This window comes from Centroberyx affinis, unplaced genomic scaffold (genome assembly GCF_046629955.1).
Source record: "Centroberyx affinis isolate AG114_WGS23_722 - 3 ecotype Tasmania unplaced genomic scaffold, CSIRO-AGI_Caff_v1 ptg003162l_1, whole genome shotgun sequence".
NCBI lineage: Eukaryota > Metazoa > Chordata > Actinopteri > Beryciformes > Berycidae > Centroberyx > Centroberyx affinis.
The window spans coordinates 41,103-61,053 of NW_027281215.1; the positions used below are offsets into that span (position 1 = coordinate 41,103).

The 19,951-nt window shown below is 42.2% G+C and overlaps 1 protein-coding gene across 1 annotated transcript; it reads left to right on the forward strand.

The window, feature by feature from the left end:
• The first annotated feature begins 406 nt into the window (after positions 1-406).
• On the forward strand, positions 407-18,278 carry akna (AT-hook transcription factor). Its single transcript, XM_071537952.1, has 22 exons — positions 407-821; positions 1,027-2,053; positions 2,215-2,518; positions 5,042-5,116; positions 9,071-9,227; positions 9,532-9,653; positions 10,103-10,162; positions 10,247-10,353; positions 10,467-10,638; positions 11,049-11,236; positions 11,493-11,657; positions 12,030-12,279; positions 12,742-12,848; positions 13,096-13,379; positions 13,790-13,946; positions 14,769-14,921; positions 15,317-15,462; positions 15,597-15,725; positions 16,683-16,799; positions 17,094-17,198; positions 17,503-17,665; positions 17,996-18,278. Exons 1-22 carry the CDS (start codon positions 407-409, stop codon positions 18,276-18,278), a joined length of 4,686 nt encoding a protein of 1,561 aa, XP_071394053.1.
• The last annotated feature ends 1,673 nt before the right edge of the window (positions 18,279-19,951 follow it).

The following is a 19,951-nucleotide window of genomic DNA, read 5'->3' on the forward strand; positions in this document are numbered from 1 at the left end:
CTAATTACTGTCTCTCTGATACTGTGTTATTACAACACAATTTATCAACTTTTAATCCTATTCATACCAAAAAAAATTGGTCCCATTCCAGCAGTTATCATTCCAATTTTTCAATACACAGCCCTAGTTACTAACTCCTCTGTTTCAGGAAATGTATCCAAAGAGATCTACCCAGCAGACTGCTCCTCCCCAGGACTGAAGACTGACCAATGAGTTATCCATTCCTTACTAGCTGACTGACATGCCCTGCAATCTGTAAACCTTCTTTTTTTGCCATGGCTTTGGAAGTGGGCCTAAGTGCAGAGCCGAAGCAGCAAGAAAAGATGGTGAAAGTTCCTGTACCTGGCTAGAAGAGTGCCTGAGGTCAGACCTGAATCAGAGAAAATCAGTGATAGACCAAGAGCGAATGGAGACGAGACAGAAGAGCACCACAGCGGGGGTTTTGTTCTGGACCCCTGCCCCAGTACGCATCTCACCCACCAGCTCTGTAGCATCTGAGGAGGGATGGGAGGATGTGGATGAAGAGATGAAGGCGGAGAAAGAGGAGGACTTCCACAGCCAGATGGATGAGAATGGCATCATTGGACTGAAGGAGGCGTTGGAGGATGTGGAACTGGGGGGAAATGATGGTGATGGTGATGTAGATGAAGATTGTAACCCACCCTGGTCTGCCGGAGCCGACGGGCATGATGGGTTTAGCTTAGCCCAGGAGCTAGGTATGCCTCCAGATGAGCTGAGTTACAACCTGAGTGAACTGGAGCACTCTGAATCTCTTTCCCACTCTGAGCTACTCGAGGAGGATAAACACATCCTGACACTCTGTGAGTCTCTCATTATGTTCTGATATATTTCCTTTTAGTTGGCTGAAGTCTTTCTGAGCAACTTTAGACAATCTAGTTCTTTTCCAGTGCACTTAAAGCTTGACTAGTCTAATGTTTTGTTTGGTTGAGGTGATTCATGCCTGTGCTAGAATCTAAACTTGAAACGTTTTTCTTCCCATTCTCCATCCCTTAATGTATTTTGCAGATGATGACATGGCGGGTAGCTTAGAAGTATGGACAGAGGATGAGGAGGTGAGGCAGAGGGAGGAAGAGGAGGAGCAGAGATGGCCGGCCCACAGACACAGCGCAGACCGCCTCCCTGAGAGGGACGAACAGCTGGACATGACCGAGGAGGAGAAAGATGGAGAGGAAGAGGGGAAGAGGAGTGACAGCAAGAGAAAGAGAGATGAACACACTAGCATTTCACGATCAAGTGCAACTGGGCTTGGAACTACGCATGGTTTAGTTCAGAACCATATTGCCAAAGGGAACAACAGGAAGATCAGCTCAACAGCAAGGTACAGCGCTGACCTGCTAACTTTAGAAGTTGCTGGACCCTCCAAGAGAAGTTCTGAAAATAGAACACCTGACCCAGTTGTGTGTGGATCTGGCAACATCTCACCCTCCTCTCCATCCAAACTTCTCCACACAGTATCACAGTCTCCCTCACCTCCCAGAGCTCCCACTTTTCCCCACCCCCTCTACTTCTCCTCTGAGGAAATAGCCGATGTCCCGGGGATTGAAGCCGAAACGTTCCCAGAGATGGGCTTCACAGAAAGCCTTCCAGAATCCTACAGCGGCCGTCTAACCCACCACCCCAAGCCTCATTGGCCACATGAATCAGAAAGGGAGGAGATAAAATCCAGGACTTCTCCTAAGCCGGGAGCCATCTCTCCCGAACAAGGGATGTCAAATCATCAGAATGGAGTAAGTAATGGGCCTACGGGAGGATCAGGAAAGTCAAATAGTAACCATCGTAAGCGGCCGACTCCCTCACCAAGAAAGATGAGGCAGCACTCTCCCGAAGCCACATATTCGAGGACTCTTTCCCTTAGCAAAGTCTGGGCAGGCTCCTCGAAGTCCACCTATCAGAACACTAGTCCAGAGAGGACACCCAGAGAGAGAGGCTCTTCGAAGTCCACTTATCATAACACTAGTCCAGAGAGGACACCCAGAGAGAGCCACTGCAAGACCCAAGCCAGGACCATTGATGCTGAAGCGGATGAGGCCAGGTAAAGCTCACTCCCTCAACCACCAACCAAACATTAACCAATTTTAATGCTGTAACTTTCTTATCCTGCAGCCACCATTTTTCTTGTATTTCATTTTTGTTGCATCAGGATGGTAATATTTTCATGAAAAGCACTAAACGTGAATGTTATTGCATTTACAGAAGAGGGCCTCTGAGTTACCCCACCCCAGACTTCTCCAAGGTAGAACCCAGGGTCCGTTTCCCCAAAAGTGGCTACAAGCCCCCCAAGAGCAGAGGCTCTTCCAAGACGAAGTCCCCGTCAGCTGAGCCCCCGCTGGTGTTTAAGTCCCCTGCTGACATTGTGAGGGAGGTCCTATTGAGCAGTACTGATGGACCTTCACCCTCATCAGACTCTAATACACCAACAACCTGTGTCCCCAACTCTACTGTGCCCGAGGACTTCAGATGCCCTCAGCAGGCTACCACACTGATCGAGCAGCTGCAGGTACCGGTAGAGACTGAAATATGTTGGACTCGTTTAGCAGACTTGGCATAATCCCTTTAAGGAGTTGAATTTCAGCTTTGGAATGTTATGTCCTAGCCTCTGTGCCCTAGCAGGGTGCAGCAGTGCAAACATCTTATTGACATAAGCTCCTAAAATTAATTGATGCTTTGTGGAAATTTGAAAAAGGAGCATGTGTGCAACATAACACTCAAAGTCAGAATTAGCATTTGAAAATATTTCCACAAGCTCCCAAAATTTATTTTTTGTGCTCCTAACATTTTTGGGGGGAGCACAAAAATGTTAAAATATTTGCACCTTTTTTCAAATTTTTACACACTATACGCTAAAAATTTTGAATGAATGTGATGTCATTATTATTGAGTTATTCTCTGGGGATATGGGTACATAATTTGATATGGGACTAATTGTACATTCTTAGCATAAGCTGACTTGTAAAAGAGCAGACAAACATTTTATGAGTGCACAAAGTTATCCTCCCTTTTATTGTTCATGGACCAGCTCAAGGCTTAATGGCAGAAATGAAAACACAGTTACAAATTGTGGTACTCAAATTCAGAAGAGAGTTAATCATTTTTATAAATACTGATGACATTAATCCCTTAAGAATATCATGGGCTTTTAAAGTGAACAGTATTCCCCTTTAACTAAAAGAATCTCCTCTGTCAGTGTTCTGAACCCTGAAAAGGTAGCCTTTATTGTCACCCACTCAGGTAAATTTCAGATTGAGCCCTCATATCAAAAATTCTACAAGATACCATATATATATAACATGCAAACATTTGACTGCCATTCTTGATCATTCGCAGATGCAGCAGTAGTCCATCTAGTCTATTAAATGGTCCCACTTCACCTCCTCCCTGTTTCTGTCAAGCACAACACAAATTTTGAATTTCCCCCAGGGGATCAATGAAGTGCTATCTTATCTTACACACAGCCTCACATCACGCAACAGATACAAATTACATTTCGGAGCTCCTTTGCAAGTCATATTTCAATCCTAGTTAGTTTTTTAGTTTCCACTTGTGTTCAACAACCACAGAGCAGCAAGTATTCTGTGGCAGTAACATATCTTAGAGCAAAATACACTTTTGTTATAGTCTGGCCCGTGTGACCCTGTCCTCCATTGAAAGTTTGATTTTAGAGGAACTGAAGGGATCTGATTGATACGTAATTGAACCAACACGGTCTAATAACCACTAAACATAGACAGAACTAAATTAAGTAGAAGTTGAAAGAGAAAATGACAAAGTGCCCTTGGATTACAGCTGATATAATATGGTTGGATTGTGAGTCTATCTGCCTCAGGACAGCATAGACATTGCCCATATATTCCCAAATTTGAGTCTGTTCTTACTGTTTAATCATTTGTGCAAGTTTGTTTGAATAGCTTTATGTGATAAAAAGTCCAATTACTTTGGGCTTGGAGCTCAAAGATGTGTGCTTTCTAGCCGAGTTGCTTTGACTGCTGTTTCAGTCAAAGCACTTGGTATGCACTGTAGATAATAGGGTTGTCAAAAATATCGATACTTATTGAAGTATCGATACTAAAAATTTGAAACGGATACATTACTCATTGGCAACAGTATCAATACCAGCAGTGCTTTCTCATAATGAAAAATCAAACATTTTATTTCTGATGATATCGAATATCGATATTTTCCTGGGTATTGTATCGAAGTTAGAAATTCTAGTATCATGACAACCCTAGTAGATATAAATTACTATCAAAACAATCAAAAGAAGAATGTAATTTAGGTCTACTTCATTCAGTTGCCTTTTTACTTTATTTTGAAGATTAACTAAACCACACTGTAACCATGGTAACAAGATTCCAGCTGATTTATCTCAGGTTGAATAATGGCAGAATTCTTTCTGCATTTAGGGCTTGGACGGTCCAGAGACCCTATAAGTCTGTTTATCAGTTTAACCCTGTCCTTATGTAATTTGGCCTATATTTAAGTATCCCAGCCCTTTTGCCTTATGCCCAGAAAATAATCAATCCTCTGTGCTGAGTCATGGCATCACGTAGATATGAGACTTTGGCTTATACTACTGGTTAAAGAATGGAGATTTTGATTGAAAGTGGAAAGTGCTGTAGGGTTGGCAGATCGGCGTCCTTGAGAAGACCTACATTTCTTTGCTGGCAGTCATAATATAGCGATAAAGTTATGTGAATTACTCTTCCAAGAGGGATAAGCCTTACTTTTCACAATGACCTTTTATGTATATATTGACAACTCCCAGCGCAACTCTGGTCTTCTCTTCTTAGCTACAGCCCCATTGATTTGGAAAGGTTTTGCCATTGTACAAGTTCCAAGCTACACCCACACTAGACTTTGCATGGGTGTGATACAGAATTATTACCCATTGGTTTTCCTTTGAATACTGAGAATTATGTTGTGTGTTGCTTGCTAACCCTTTGACTCTCTTTTCCTCTTCTCTCTCTTTCTCTTCTGCCCTCCCTCTTACTTTCTCCCCTCCCTTTCCCCTCTCTCTCTGTAGGAGGACTACAACAGACTGCTGACTAAGTATGCAGAGGCAGAGAACACCATTGATCGTCTGCGTCTGGAAGCCAAGGTAGTTAATCTGGGCATCAGTCTCTAATTTATCACCATTCAACAGTGTGCTGTAGAGCTGGGATTCAAAAAATGGTACCTGTTGGTGCCATGCAGATTTATTTTTGGTATCGATCTCAATTTTAAGGGCCTATAACATCAGAAAGTGTCAGAATAATGGCTTCTCACAAGGAGAATTCAAGTTTTCCTCAGTTATGGGCCTTTTTATTGAGCAAATTAATTATGCTGGATTCTGTTTAGAAAAGCAGAAGGTATATATAATGGTTAAACAGAAAATAACTCACTTGTGTAATGATATTTTCTTTCATTCAACAAAGGAAAAGTAATGAAAACACTAGCATTTTAGAACCAGGGAACAACACATATAATTGCAACATATCATTGAATGTGTTTATATTACCATAACAGTATTAATCAACAATTAACAGTTAGTGCCTGTAAACATAATATCACATTTACAGTAGTTCAGATAAACTAATATCCTGATAATGAGAAACCAGAAGATCATTGCAGTCGGAAGAAAAACTTGTATCTTTTTCAGGAACTAAGAAAAACAGCATTGTTTTCAGATTGACCACCATGCATGTTTGAGTTTATCCGATGGTGTTTTGACAGGGTTTCATAAGCCCAAGGGTTGTATAATTTCTTTAACTGATAGAAGACCATGTAATCATTTGATTGAATTTAAAACATGAAAATCAGCAGGGTTTTCACACTACAACAGCGATACGTTAGCTGTGATATGCCATAATTAGCTGTGATACTAAGGCGTGTAAAAACATCATCCCTTTTAATGTTGTTTTTTGTGATCTGCTTTAGTTCTGTTTGCAGGTGATATTCTGCATGTGTCAACACACTGATAGACAGTAGCTTCATACATAATTAGAATTGTTCAGTCAAGCACTGGCAGTTGTTGACGTCACAGTTTTTTCCACACTAATCTGGGATCCCTAGTTTTTATCATTTAAAACTAAACTGAGGAGCACTGAATTGACATTTTAAAAGTGACATCTTGAGAAAGTCCAATTATAAATTCCTGTGTGAAATTCCCCCTGCGGGTTTTCACAGTCTAAGATTAAACCATCCATCTTGTCTCTGATGTGGTGTTTTTCTGTGAGAAGGTTTATTTTTAGTTCGCCACTGTTCTGCGTGCAAACACAGGCTGCATGAAAAGACCGAACAGCAAGCAGATGCTGCGGAGAGGCAGAGGCTCTTCCCTAGTCCATACAATAATAGCTGGGTAAACAGGGCACCATGTACAGCACACTGTCCAGTCAAGACCAGAGTATAAAACAGGGGGTGCAGAGAGTGTAACCACACCTGGGGTTAGGATGCTGGGGAACCCACAGAGAGGCCCCCTCCAAGATTAACTAAGGCCACAATCTGCACATGAAATTACTAGAAAATGAGCAGTTAGCTATAGGGGGGATGCCCATAAAAATTCAAGCACCCAGTCTCCATGTGACCTGCAAATGAGGACATACAATTGTGTCTTTGTTTGTGTTTCTGCATGTGGTTGATGCTATTTTAGGTGCCTCTGCTTTATGAACTAGTGGTTAGAATAAAAAATGCAATGCTCTCTGGTTCACAAATTGTGCACTGGCAGTGGAGCTGAAGTGTTCAGTCGTGAATGGCACTGTAACATCCAGTTGTTTATCTGGTGCAGTTGGTCTGTGCTACAAACATTAACCAGATACCCAAAATCCATTATAGCGTGTGTATCAAGCTTGTTGAGAACTCCCATTTACATTTAAGGAGGGGTTATATAGGCTATAAATCACTTCATTGACTTCTGGTCATTGTTTTCTCTGACCTTCGGCAGTATGATGGCCTTGTGATATGATGAAAATTGCATGGCAGCATTCCATGACAGATATGTGTAATATTTAGACTTCCTGGTAAAATAATAGTCAAATCAAGGTTAAATTAGATGCAGTCACCACATACAGGACAAAAAAAGGAAGAGATGGCATAGTCGCGCCTAATGGAGTTCTAGCAACAAGATGGACAGTCGCAGATGTTCATTTCTTAATCACAGTTTTTATTGGCCTATTTCTTTATTCAAATATGTATTAGCCTATTTTGTTTTTATTTTAAACTTAATTTCTCCAGTACAGTCCAGTTGAGATCAAGCAGCCCAGGCCAAGACAGTATCAGCACATTTATTTACAGACAGATGCAATGTTTCATAACAAATAGAATATCTCAGAAAAGTGAGATAACAGGGAAGTGAAGAGAGAGACCAAGAATGAGAAGAGTATACAGTATATGTATATGTATATGTTCAGTATACAGTGTTTTAATGGTTGCTGAAGTTGCCCCCTTTAAAGAAGTAGGCTATTGGCCCATTTCTATTCTGGCCGTATTGCAGTGCTCCACAATCAGCACCAATTAAAATCTGCTTACTCTGCTGCCCTCCTCTTCTCCATCTCCTTCACCACAATACTAAACAGCCATCTGTCTCTCACCCATTCTGCACAAATGCACGGGGGGCGGGGAGGTTACAGCCAGCCTTATAGTGGAATTACCCTGAAATTGACTTTCAGATTGTTGTTTTGCCAAGGTAGACATACTCATAACATTTTGTTGTTTTATGAGTCTTGAATAATGAGTTCTTGGGATGAAAGAAAAGAAAATGCTATGACATCATTAACTTGCACTGAGATAGCTGACAGAAAATTTCACGATGAGTCATCTTCTTATACCTGAATGAATAAATGAATAACAACATTTTCTTTATGCAATTTCAACCAGCATATTTGATGTAATGAGGTTGCATTTTTTTCTTGATCTTGAGAACTCACAACACAAAAACAACTGAAAAAAAAAATCTTTCACTTACTTTTGCAGAATAACAAGCAAACAATAAATTGCAGTAGACTTCACCTTAAATCCGTTACACTACTGTAGAGGCGGCTTCTTCTGGCAGCTTGGTATAGGATGTACTCCAGAGATTGTGGGAGTCTGATTCATGACCTTTGGTGCCATCCCCATTTCCTCCCCCATTTTCCAGTCTCTCGCCTCTCTAAACTATCTTATAAAAGAGAAACACCCTAAAAATAATCTTTGAAATAAAAAAAAAGGATCATTGGATTGGGTACAGCTCATGACCTTTTTTTTTATGTCGTTTTATTATCTCTCTCTCTCTCTCTGTCTCCCTTTCCACTCTCTCTCTATGTTCTCCACTGGGTTTTATCTAGTAAAGCAAGAATGCTTAAAATTATCTTTTTAAAACGTCTTTAATACAAAAAAGGATTGGACTGTGACTGTTTCTTGTTGCGATGTGGTTGAACGCCCCAGCTAGAGGGGAAAATGTGTGTGTGGTACTGTGTGGCACTGTAGAGGTCAGTATCAGGTCATTGTGATTTACTGCCTATAGGCTTCATCAGGGAGGGGCGTTCTCCCAAGTCACCTTCATCCATTCAGTATGTCGGAAGAGGGAAGGGGGGGGGGGGGGGGGGGTCACCAGTGTCTGCACAAAATGCATATTAATGTGATCAAATTACACCCAATGTATGCGGTTAACCCCTTTATCACACAGTCCAGTTCACATTCACTTAGTGTCTTTTCTGCACTGAAATGAGCTCCATGGTCTTCTTTTGTCTCGATCTGGGCTGCAGTTTGATGTAATGGCTCCACTTTCTGCTGCATCATATACTGTATATATACACCCAAGGAAAAGAGAGACCTTCGACTTTAGGACACTAGATGGGGATGCAGGCTATATCTACTGGGTCTGCATGTTAAAATGAGTCCCGTTGATCTGAGGATATTTTTCATCTTTTTCAAAATAGTCAACTATTATTTTTTCTAATGAAAATATTGCATTTTGGAAAAGAACTCCCCATCTTTCTACTTTGACAATTCTTTAAAAACAAAAAGCACATACATGAAAAATGGATATTATAGATCATGAAATGCTCATGCGTGTTCCTATTTTTCACATTTCCACCAGGTGAACCTCTACTCGGACCCCCCGAAGCCCAGCCACTCTGTCCAATCAGGAGTGATCCATGAGGGTTCAAAGTTCATGACGCTGAATTTTCCCCAGGCGCAGAGAGCAGAGATCAGCTCAAGTTCTGTTTACCCGAATGGACCCGGCACCAGTCAAAGTACATTCAACTTTCCCAACATTTACCACTTGACTGTCAAATTCAAAATTTCCACTATATCATATCATATAATGTATCAATGAATCAACTTACCATCAGCCATCTGAGTCACTGCTGTTCTGATGTCACATTCACCACTTGACAGTTAAATGTGTCAAAATCGTATCTAATTTACATACAATCGCATCATCTTGCCTTCATCCATCATTCAGCTGCTGCTCATCTTTTCAACATATAACTTGCAGCACTCTTAGATCAGCTGGATTGTTTTTCTTCCCTAAGCACCTGTCTGTCAATTTAACAGGAGGCTCTCCCGCTCGTCCCTCTTCGGCGACATCCATCTCATCCAGAAGAAGCTTGGGCCCTCAGGTGGGACAGCAGTTGACCAGGACTCTCTCCATACAGGCCGACAAGTTTCTCCAACAGGTAACTGCCCTATTAAAAACTATCATCAGGGATGTGTTGAAAATCATTACAGATATTGTAAATATCAGTATTTTTTCTGTCATTAGTTTTTTGGTGCAACTATTAGAAAATTACAAGAAATGGTGGTGGATGCCAAATTTTCTTTTGTTTTGCTTTTTCTTTTTGGCATTTAGGTCTGTTAAATATCTATTCATATATATATCTATTCATTTTTGTTTTGTTGTTGTCACACTGTTAAGTGAACAGTGATGTCTACTTGTAAACATGTTACACAAATTGTATGTATGCTTAACTTGTTCTGAAAATCCAATAAACAAATTTGGGAAAGAAAGAAAGGTACAAGAAAGTAAAAAAGTAACCATTTCTAAAGGGAGCAGTTTTGGTTTGATAATTCCTCTTCTTACATAGTCAAGCAGCCAGGAATAAAGCTGTTTGTGTTTTTTGTCCAGGTGCAGACATTTGAAGACCTCGTAAAGAGCGGGAAACTCAAACCTTTTGAGCAAATGAAGGTAATTACAGCAAATTGACTTGAGCTATAATCCTTCAGAAGAGCCACCTCACATCCTAACTAATGAACTCATGTTGTCCTCCAGGGTCTTTCCCAGCTTGTCCAGGGACTTGACTCTTTAGAAAGGGGTTACCTGTTAGCAAGAGACGAGCACAGACTGGTGGCAGAAATAGGCCCCTTCGACCCCAATAGGTGAGAGTGATGAGGATAATTAGTTTTAATTTTGGACTCAAATAATGTGTTTGTGTGCATGCATGTGTGTGTTTACTTATGTGTCTCTGTGTGTGTGTGTGTGTGTATGTCAGGGAGTTGGAGGGGCTCATCTTCCAGTGTGGGATGCGTGTGGAGGAGCTGAAGGAGCAGGTGGAACAGATGGGACAGGACCAGCCCACCTCCGAGGCCCCTCCCTCTCCACCCCCCCACCCAACCCCTTTATCTGTGCCTGCAGAGGGGGGAGAACCCATGCCACACCCTGAGGTAACAGCCATAACTCTGCTGTATCTAAATGTACACAGCTATAGAGTGTTTGATGTATGAATATATAGTCTCTTGTCCATAGTGTAGTCTTGCACTGTCCCTTTGAACCCCATAATCGCTCAGTAAGACATAGGCAGTGATCTCATGTCCCTCACCCCCTGCCTGAGGAGATTAAGCTGACAAAATGACTCACTCCTAAAACATATTTTTACATACAAGATTTTATATAATGTGTTTTTACATATATTTATTGATTTATTGATTTATTTATTTTGTACTTTTATTTGTCATTGTTTTATTATAATTCAAGTTTTAGTTAACTCCTTTTAAAAAAGACTTCATCATGAAAATTAATATTGGTATCATTAAAGTTGATCTGTCTCTCTTTCTCCCTCTTTCCTTCCTTCCAGAGCCCACTGTTGCCTGTGGCAGTTGAATCAGGAGGGGTGGTGGGGGTGGAGGTGAGCTCAGCCAGCGGAGAGAGTGATGGAGAAGAGAGGGAGCTGGAGGATGAGGAGGCTCTGCCATCTCTCTTCCTCAAGCCCCTCAACCACAAACACAGACTGGTAGAACAAGACTTCAGCACGCTAATGGACCAGTGAGTCGCAATATTATTTTAAATTTTGATAGTAGTCTTCAGAACGTCAACCGTTGCATATGAATCATCAATAAAAGAGTGACCATCAGCTGTGGAAGGCTTTTTCCCCTCAACCTGAGAAGAAATGTTTCCTATTATTTGCCCCACTGGCGGTAGGGGATCTGGAAAATACTGAGCTCAGCCAGCAGCCTCGCTTTTAATTATTTTGCATATCAGACAATGCTGAACTGTCCCTGTTTTTCATCCTTCTGTCTAGTTACCAAAGCTTCAAGGAGCTTCCCAACCTCCTAGATGGTGCTCTGAGGGAAGGAGACCCCCTCTCTCCTGGTACAGGAAATGGCATGCAGCATGGGGAAGAAGGGAAGGAGGGACTATGCCAAGGAACTGGAAACGTAGAAGTTCAGAACAGTCTCCCACAGAGGTTAGTCTCCAGACCAGCGGGCAAGACAAGTGGAGTTGCACTGTGATTAAACAGTACAATAGTGTCCTTGTACTGGACAACTCCTAGGTGTGCGTGTGTGTGAGAATGTGTGGGTACCCTCCCTTCCCCCTACAACACCCTGAGGCTGTTGCTGTAAATAACAAAGTGTTCTAAGAATATAAACTTGCCTGGTTGCATTTGTTCTTAATCAACCTGCATTAAAAAGAAGATTAGGTTCTCAGTCAATTTGCTTGGTAAAAAAAGGGATTAGAAATAAGTAAATACACAAATACAGACCAGTGTCTTCTGTGATCCACAAGTAAATTCCCTTAGCTCCATTGTACCAGTTTTTCTGTACTTTTCTGTTGACAGACAAGCCAAATCAGGTCATCGGGACTCTCCTCCTGTTCCACCGGGCAAACAGAGGACAAACAAGTCAGATCCTCCTTCTCCTAGAGCCCCCAGCCGGTCCCCAGCCCTTCCCATTCGTCTTCCCAGCGGCAGTAGGAGGTTGGAGGTGGGGAAGTCCCACAGCAGCAGCCTGACTAGTCTTGGGGAGAGCGCTGCGTCGGAGAGGAGGGGCTCCAAACTACAACCTGGGAGCAGGAGAGTGCTTTCTCAGGTCAGTTATATTGTACGCTGCCAGTGTGAATAACGTTGTTTTATTGATTCACCAAGGCCTCGGGCACAGACACACTCACAGTAGCCTCTTGGCCACTGTTGCACTTAAAACGGGCGTAATTAGGTGAGACAGTGCTCATCATTTGCACGGGTGCACGAGTCCAGGCCTCAGAGGGTTTTACTTTAGGTTTTTGCAGTGCTCATACCTTGGGTTGCACAATTAATCATGCATAATGTAGATAATGTATGTTGTCCTGTGTGACCCTGATCTAATTATGTGTCGGCTGTGGTAAAATTGCCTGTATGTTCATTGGTGATGTTTATATGTGATGTGCACTCTGTTGCTTTGTGGTGGTGGGATGCAACAAATAGTAGAACTATGTAGTTTTGAGAAACACTGTTATGTCCACATAGCAGTGTAGATAGATTTTGCATAATCCCTGTTCTGTGTTATGTTCTCCAGGATGGGATCATCTCTCCAGAGACAGACAGCGGTTTTGTCGGCTCGGAGAGCAGCCGTCTGACTCTTGCTGCAGTTCCCAGCCCCATCCACCAGAGGGCTTCAGCGAGGTAAGAAGCTGTAGAACAACTCTCTCTCCGCCCATGTTTATTGCACTGTAAATCTCACCTCATATCACATCCCCCACCCCTGACACACACACAATGAGCTGATCTCTGATTCCACACCTCTCTAAACCGCATGACTAGCTGTTTTGCTGCTATTTCCCTCAAAACAGACAACTCCCTTCTCCCTTTTTTAATCTTATTGGTGTGCTTTCTGTCTTTGTCTCCCTCATCTTCCTCCCTGGTGTCGTAGTGTGTCGCTCCCTCAGGAAGGGAACCCAGGGAAACCCCAGGCAGGTCCAGGCTCAGGTCCGCCTCTCCCCGCCTCCTCACCATCACATAGACGCACATCCTTGGAGCACAGTGATGGCTCCCAGCTCAGCAACCCCAGGCAGATACAGGGACAAACAAGGAGAAGCAGGAGGGGGGAGAGGAGACGCACCTCAGCCTCCAGCTCTCAAGAGCGCTGGGCCCGTCAGACACCCCAAACCAGGGCTGACAGTGGGACCAGTGAGTTTGGGCTGGACAGTGACCACAGTGAGTCGAAACATCTTCTGAATAAAGACGCGTATCCACCAGTAGTGAGTCGAGGTGCCACCAGAAATTTAAGCAATATAATCTCACACTACTCTTACTCACAGTGAATATATTATTATTTTTTCAGCTAGATTAAATCCTTTTTGGCCATCAGTTGAGGTTTTCATGTCTCTCAAGTTACATTTGTGTATATATAAGTTATTTGAAATAATTTCAAGAGAAAGGTTTTCATCAATGAAATCAACACCATGGCCTGTAGGCCTGTCTTTAGTAATGGCACAAAAAAATATAGTCACCAACTTTCTCTGTTTAATTTTATATCTTTGTCCCTTTTTCTCATTCATGACCTCTTTATTCCATGGGTTTTCCTTTCATTAAGTGTTTACGCTACTCCCTTCCTCTGTCCTTAGCCCACACTGTGTCAGAGGAGGAAGAGGGACAGAATGACCAATACGGCGAATCCACCAATTCTCAGCACAGCTACCGCCCAAGCCCCTCCCCTGCTGCACCGTATCACCATGACGATCCTCTCAGAGCACTGAGCTCCGGTCAGGTGACAAATCGCAAGTGAGTGTCTCTAGCAGCAGCTGCCATGGCGATAGTTGTGCAAACACGGCCAGGTTTATGTCTCCCTTCAGAGACCATGGGCTGGGACTAAGAGTGAACGAGCTACTGCTGCATTACAGTACGATAAGAGGGCAGAATGTTCCAGCAAACACACCGCCACATCTGAGAGCTACACTTCCTATAGCTGCTCTCTGATGAGTCTGGCAGAAAAAACGACTGTATGTGTTTTATTTTCAGTGCGTAGCAATGATTTCTGTTGGATGAGATTAATCATTTCAGAAGATATACCCTGAATTTGAGTCGACGTTTTATTTCCTCGATGCTTACCTTGTAAAATTGGACTGAAATGCAGAACCCTCTTTAATGTTTATATTATCATATTCTCTTCTATGTATTTTATTACAGAAACGGCTGCTAGTGCTTGCATATAGGAGGTACTCTGTCTTGTTTCCTGCATGGTGTGGTGTTGCATGAGTCAGATCTGAATATTAATATGGATTACTTTTCAAAGAGTGGGTGTACGTTTGGTCTGACACATGTCTGGATGTTGTGAATCACTGGGCGAATTGCTCGCTCGAATGTTTTTGCAGTGCAACACTTAGCGGTTATGGGTCCTGGACTTGGCAGCTAAGCCTAGTGTATGACCTATGGTTTGTTGAAATGCACTAAGCAGATCCTGCATACCATGTGGTGATAACATAACAAAACAAGCATGTGTATTAGGCAAGAAAGGACCCTATCTTGGATTTTAGTATGTGATATTAACCGTCTTTGTCTATCATGTGTGTGTGTGTGTGTGTGTGTGTGTGTGTGTGTGTTTAGTGAGGCTATCCAGAACCTGCAGGCTGAGGTGACGAGACTAAAGGAGAGACTAGAAAGCAGTCTGAGGAAGTCAAGGCCTCTCAGCTCAGTCAGAACCGCCCCATCAGCACTGGGGAACCACACGCACCACAGCACCTCTACACCTCGCATCAGGTTGGTATTTAACTTCCAGTGGTAACAGTACAGTCCTTCATCATGCATCTGTCCTGCGTTAGTACTGCAGAGGCCACTACAGCCTATTCTTTGTCCAGTTTTGTAAGCAAGAAAGAACAGGCACACGGTAATAGAAATCATTTCCCTCAAACAACTGCTTGCCAGATTCTTATGCCTTCCCTGTGTTGTCTCTCAGCTGAAAATTTAAGAGAATTTGAATTGTCCATACAATTTCTCTCCAAACTGGAGCAATAGTAAAGAAATAGTTCAGCAAGCTTGCAGTGAAAAGTTAACTTTCACATTGGCTAAATCGGTGTATACGTCTGTGCACATTGCTTAATATCTGCTTTTATACCTCTGCCTGTAGTTAATTTGGTATTCTGTCTTTTGCTCAGGTCTGGGCAGCGAAGGAGGGATGGTAGTAGAGGGGAAAGAAGGGAGAGAAGGATCGTTGATGAGCTGGAGGAGGAATACGCTCCAAGGCCAGCCCCCAGGAAGAGATCGGCTTCTGGACCCAGACAGAGACCAGAGCTGGACCTCAGTAAGTTCATTTTATTTGATTTATTAAAGACATGCAACATACATTAAACCTAAAAGCACATGTGATTTTAACAATACACAATAGGTATGTACAGTAATATAACATAATGCTCAATATTTGTGTCTCATTTCCAGCTACAGATTCAGAGCATGATCACTCCACACACCAACCTCAGCTCTCCAGACGTATCCCAACATCCCCTGCAGCACCAGAAAACTGCCGCAGTCGTTCAGATACTGTCCGGAGCAGGAGAGCACCCACCAGTAAGAATATTGATCCATCCAGTTCCGGGGTTTTTTGGTAGACTTTTTACCAGCATACAGAAATCCATTTACCATTTTTAGGAAACTTAAGAGATTTTGGCTGATGGTCCTACATTGAGTGAGCAGGTTGGGGTTTTGTGTCTTGCTCATGGACACGTGACAGTGTTGCTGTTACAGGAATTGAACCTGTGACCTTTCAGTCATGGGGCAGTTTCTCTAATCACTAGGCCAACCCAACACCCTATTGATACAATTTAAAATACAAATGTATGTGATTGTCTACTAAATTAACTGAGAGCCCTGTATTAAAAAGCAGTTCTTCCACATTCCACACGGAGTGACGGTGTTTGTCTAATTCTTGGAGAATTGAAGACTGTATTCTATGTCATTGTAATGCAGTGTTTTCCCTTATGTAATTACTTGTGGTCGGCCACTGCTATATTAAACAGACACGGCACAAGTAGATTTCCCAAACTGACGACAACATATTAGCAGTGCTTCTTGCATTGCTCATAACAAGACTTTTTATTGCTGGCGTCTGAGTGCTAACACCACAAATAGTCTCAGAAAATGTGTGCAACACTGTAATGTATTATGATACACACAGGGCCTTCTGACTTCTTGCGGCATACAATTAATTGCTAGAAATGACCCCAGTCTCTCTTTTGTGCCTTTATATTAGAGTTACAGTTATTTTGCCATTTTACACTCTTTTAACAACAGAGACAGATAAATATATAAAAGTTGACATGGCTGACATCATGGCAGGCCAACAAAAAATACAAAATAGAGTTGCAAGATTACCTATGTGGTTTGGATTGGAATCTACAAGCATGGGATATGTGTGCAACACATATCCCATGTTTTTTTGTTTGTTGGTTTTTTGCTATTTTTTCACTTGGCCTCACCCCTGTGTGTGTGTGTGTGTGTGTGTGTGTATGTGTGTGTGTGTTGCAGGGCAGCATCCTGGCCTGTCTGAGCGTGTGTCTGAAACAGCAGATGAACCTGACAGCAGAGGAAGTCGAGCCCCAGTTTGTCCGCAGTGTTCCTCACGTCACCATGGACACTCCGAACGTAAGAGGGCTCCTGTCATTCTGGGGCAGAAATAGTGCTTTGTCTGTTTTTTTTCTGTATGCTGCTTGTTATAATTCTTGCTGTATGCTTTGTTACGCTTTGCTAAATGTTATTACTTCAACCTCTTTGCTTTCTATATTGTTCACAGTGTTTTTGTAATGGCCATTGCGACACAATTGTGTAAAATGCACTTCAAATAAATTTGATTTTATTTGATTTGAAACCAGTGCAGACTTGCTTGAATTGTTGAGTAGCTTTCTTCAGTCCTCTGTCTGTCTGTCTTTTTTTCATCAGGGCCAGTGGGTGGCGACAGCGAGCCGGTCCACACTTCCTCTCACTCTCGTCACTGTCCGCTCTGTGGGTGTCCGGAGCCGTGCAGGAGCACAAACACTGAGCCAGGTTAGAGCCTGTGTGATGAATGCTGTTTAATTAATACTGAATGTCATGCTGCTCAGATGCATGTCGTTGCATAATATTTAATTTTGCACGTGTACAGTGATAAATACAGTAAATAAATTTTTTCTTCTACTAACCCTTTTCATTGTATCTGAGGTTCTGTTGACATTGTAACATGTGTGTCCTTATGTGTCCTGTCCTGTACTGTCCTGTAATGCAATTGCAAATGAAACGAGTATTATTGGCTCTGGAGTTGAGTATTGTTGTCTTTGGTGGCAGCAGTCTTGACCTGCTCTCTGATTCACAGTGCGTAGGAGAGAGCGAGAGTCGGACCCCGCACACAGAAGCTGCCAACCAACCGCGTCCCGTGACAGAGGCGGGAGGGGCGGCTACTTGGCAGCGCCGGCCCCGCCTGTGCTGGGCAGCGTGCCGCTGGTGCAGTGCGTGCCGGTGTGTCCGCCACCCGTTCTGTGAGTAACCCGCCCACTCCCCAGACACATGATGAACTGCCCATTAGGTTAATTTCATCCACAACCTCTCTCCAATCTAAATTAAATTTCTCTCACTGCAGAGACCTTTTGCACTCTCCTCACTGATGATTTGCAAACACAAATTATGTGAGCAGGCACACTTTTACAGAGGAATCAACTTTTGCTGATCTGTAACGATAAGGATGAAAAAGCCACATTTCATTCGAGGTTTAACTGTCAGGACATAAATAACCGTGTGTTATTTTGGATTGTGAATTGCTTCAACTGATAACCTGATTTCAGCACATCAACCATACGTTCTCCTTTCAGGCTCTACTCCAGTCCTGTGATGAAGATGGACTCCTACCCGCAGCGCTTCTGTGTGTCTCTAGGCAGCGGTGTGGGTGCGTCCTCGGGGGTCAGGGGTCGTGGGGAGGTGAGGGGTCACACGAGTCGCTCCGTGTCCGCTGACGAGCAGCGCTGCCTGGACAGCTCTCTGAACAGCGCCATCAAGGCGGCTAGAGACATGAAACACACCTCCAGACGAATGGCCCGCTCTCTGGCTACTGGGCTGCACTACCAGGAGTCGCTGTCGCAATCCTGCATCTACTAGACTCACATTTCCCCTTTTACCCTGCATTCACATCTTAGATCTTAGCGCCCAGACAATACAAAACACCAAACCTCTTAAGTCTTGTGTGACAGTGTATGAAGGCTCCCAAACCTACTGACAGAACAGAGCCAGGTAAGGTGGAGTTTTCCGCAATCCTTCTTTCTTTGTAACTTTTCCTTGACCCATAAGTAAAGAGAGAAGACTCTTGGCAAAGGATTTTCCCCCCACGTTTTTTTATATAAGTTATAAGTTTATAGCTTTTTTGACAAAAGTCTGTCTCAGGTGTCAAAACATGATGTTCTTTCTCTAGCAGACATTATATTTACTTTTTTTAAAATGCACTGATGTACATTGCAATGACAGACTAACTTTGTAGCATGTAGTACTGTAGATCAGTTTGATTGAGAATGTTGATCTTAGCTTAACCAATGAAAACAAATGAAGGAAAAAAAAACGAGAACCGCTGCTATGCTGTCTTATAAACATGAGGTAATACTGATAGGCCTCATAATTATTTTGAGCTATTATTTATTGATCATTCAGTTGTTGTGATTTTGTTTTTGAGGTTTTCTTGTTTGTATAAATATGAATATGAGTTTCAGTGTTATTTTAGTTGGCGTACACCTTTTCTAACTGGTGCTTCAGTAGCATGTGATGCTGTGAATGAAATGCACTCCCTCTCGTTGCACCTGTTGAGATGAACACAGTTTTGGACTGTGATACTAGCATGGCTGGAAGTGAGGAGTTTCTAAACAATCGTATATCCCCTTTTGTAAATGGTGATATCAGTTCATCACTCCATATCTCTAAAACATAATGAATTCAGTCTGTAGTGTTATCATTTAGCCATCAAGGTCTAGTTTAAGATACTAAGATGCTCTCCTTAAAAAGCTTGTTAAACTGTTTTCCTTTTGTCATATCAATCATTTTGTGTCTGTAGGTGTCACTTTTTTACAAACAGTGGATATCATTTTGGAATGAAACTTTGTACAGTATTCTTTCATAACCTTTCAAGACTTTACGAACCAGACCTACAAAGCTATGTGAATAGCTTATAATGCCTTCCATATCTCACTATAGACAACCAATTATGTGGATGTACATCATACATTCACAAACCTCAGCAGTAAAACTTACATTAAGCTATATTAGGCCTATATATTAAGCTTCAAAGCTAGTGTGGATGCATCTTTTTACATGGTTGGGAATGGCTAATGGGAACAGAGGAAAAAGACTATTTTTTTAGCTGAAGTAATGTTTTTTTTTTTTTAACACATACTGTCGAACTGTGGTACTGTAATTATTGTTTCATTGCATTTTTTTTAATGATTATTGCTGATCCTTTTGTACTTTTGTACCATTGTTGATTTTCTTATATATCTTTATGAATATTTTGCAGGAAATCATTTCTATTGTCCCTTGGGAGCCAAATAAAGGTTGAAATAGACATAGTTTTAGTGGCACCCTCTTTTAACATTGCAACATCAAATCCTGTGTATTGGCAAATGTTTAGTGTCACCCTCCTTTAAGTTTATTTTAGAAACTAAAGCAACATAGACTAATTGCTTGCTAGGCAAAAGCAGAGAGAGAAAGGTTTAAGGAAGAGTTGAGTCTGTGTTCTTGTAATGGAAGCCAATTTATTAGACAGCCTTAGTACATAGGTACACATGGAA

Bases quoted from the DNA above. Each gene is read 5' to 3' on its own strand.
- akna (XM_071537952.1), top strand. From the start codon at position 407: ATGGAGACGAGACAGAAGAGCACCACAGCGGGGGTTTTGTTCTGGACC. The intron at 9,654-10,102 runs GTAACTGCCCTA...TTTTTTGTCCAG, and splicing joins CCGACAAGTTTCTCCAACAG to GTGCAGACATTTGAAGACCT. The intron at 13,947-14,768 runs GTGAGTGTCTCT...GTGTGTGTTTAG, and splicing joins GGTCAGGTGACAAATCGCAA to TGAGGCTATCCAGAACCTGC.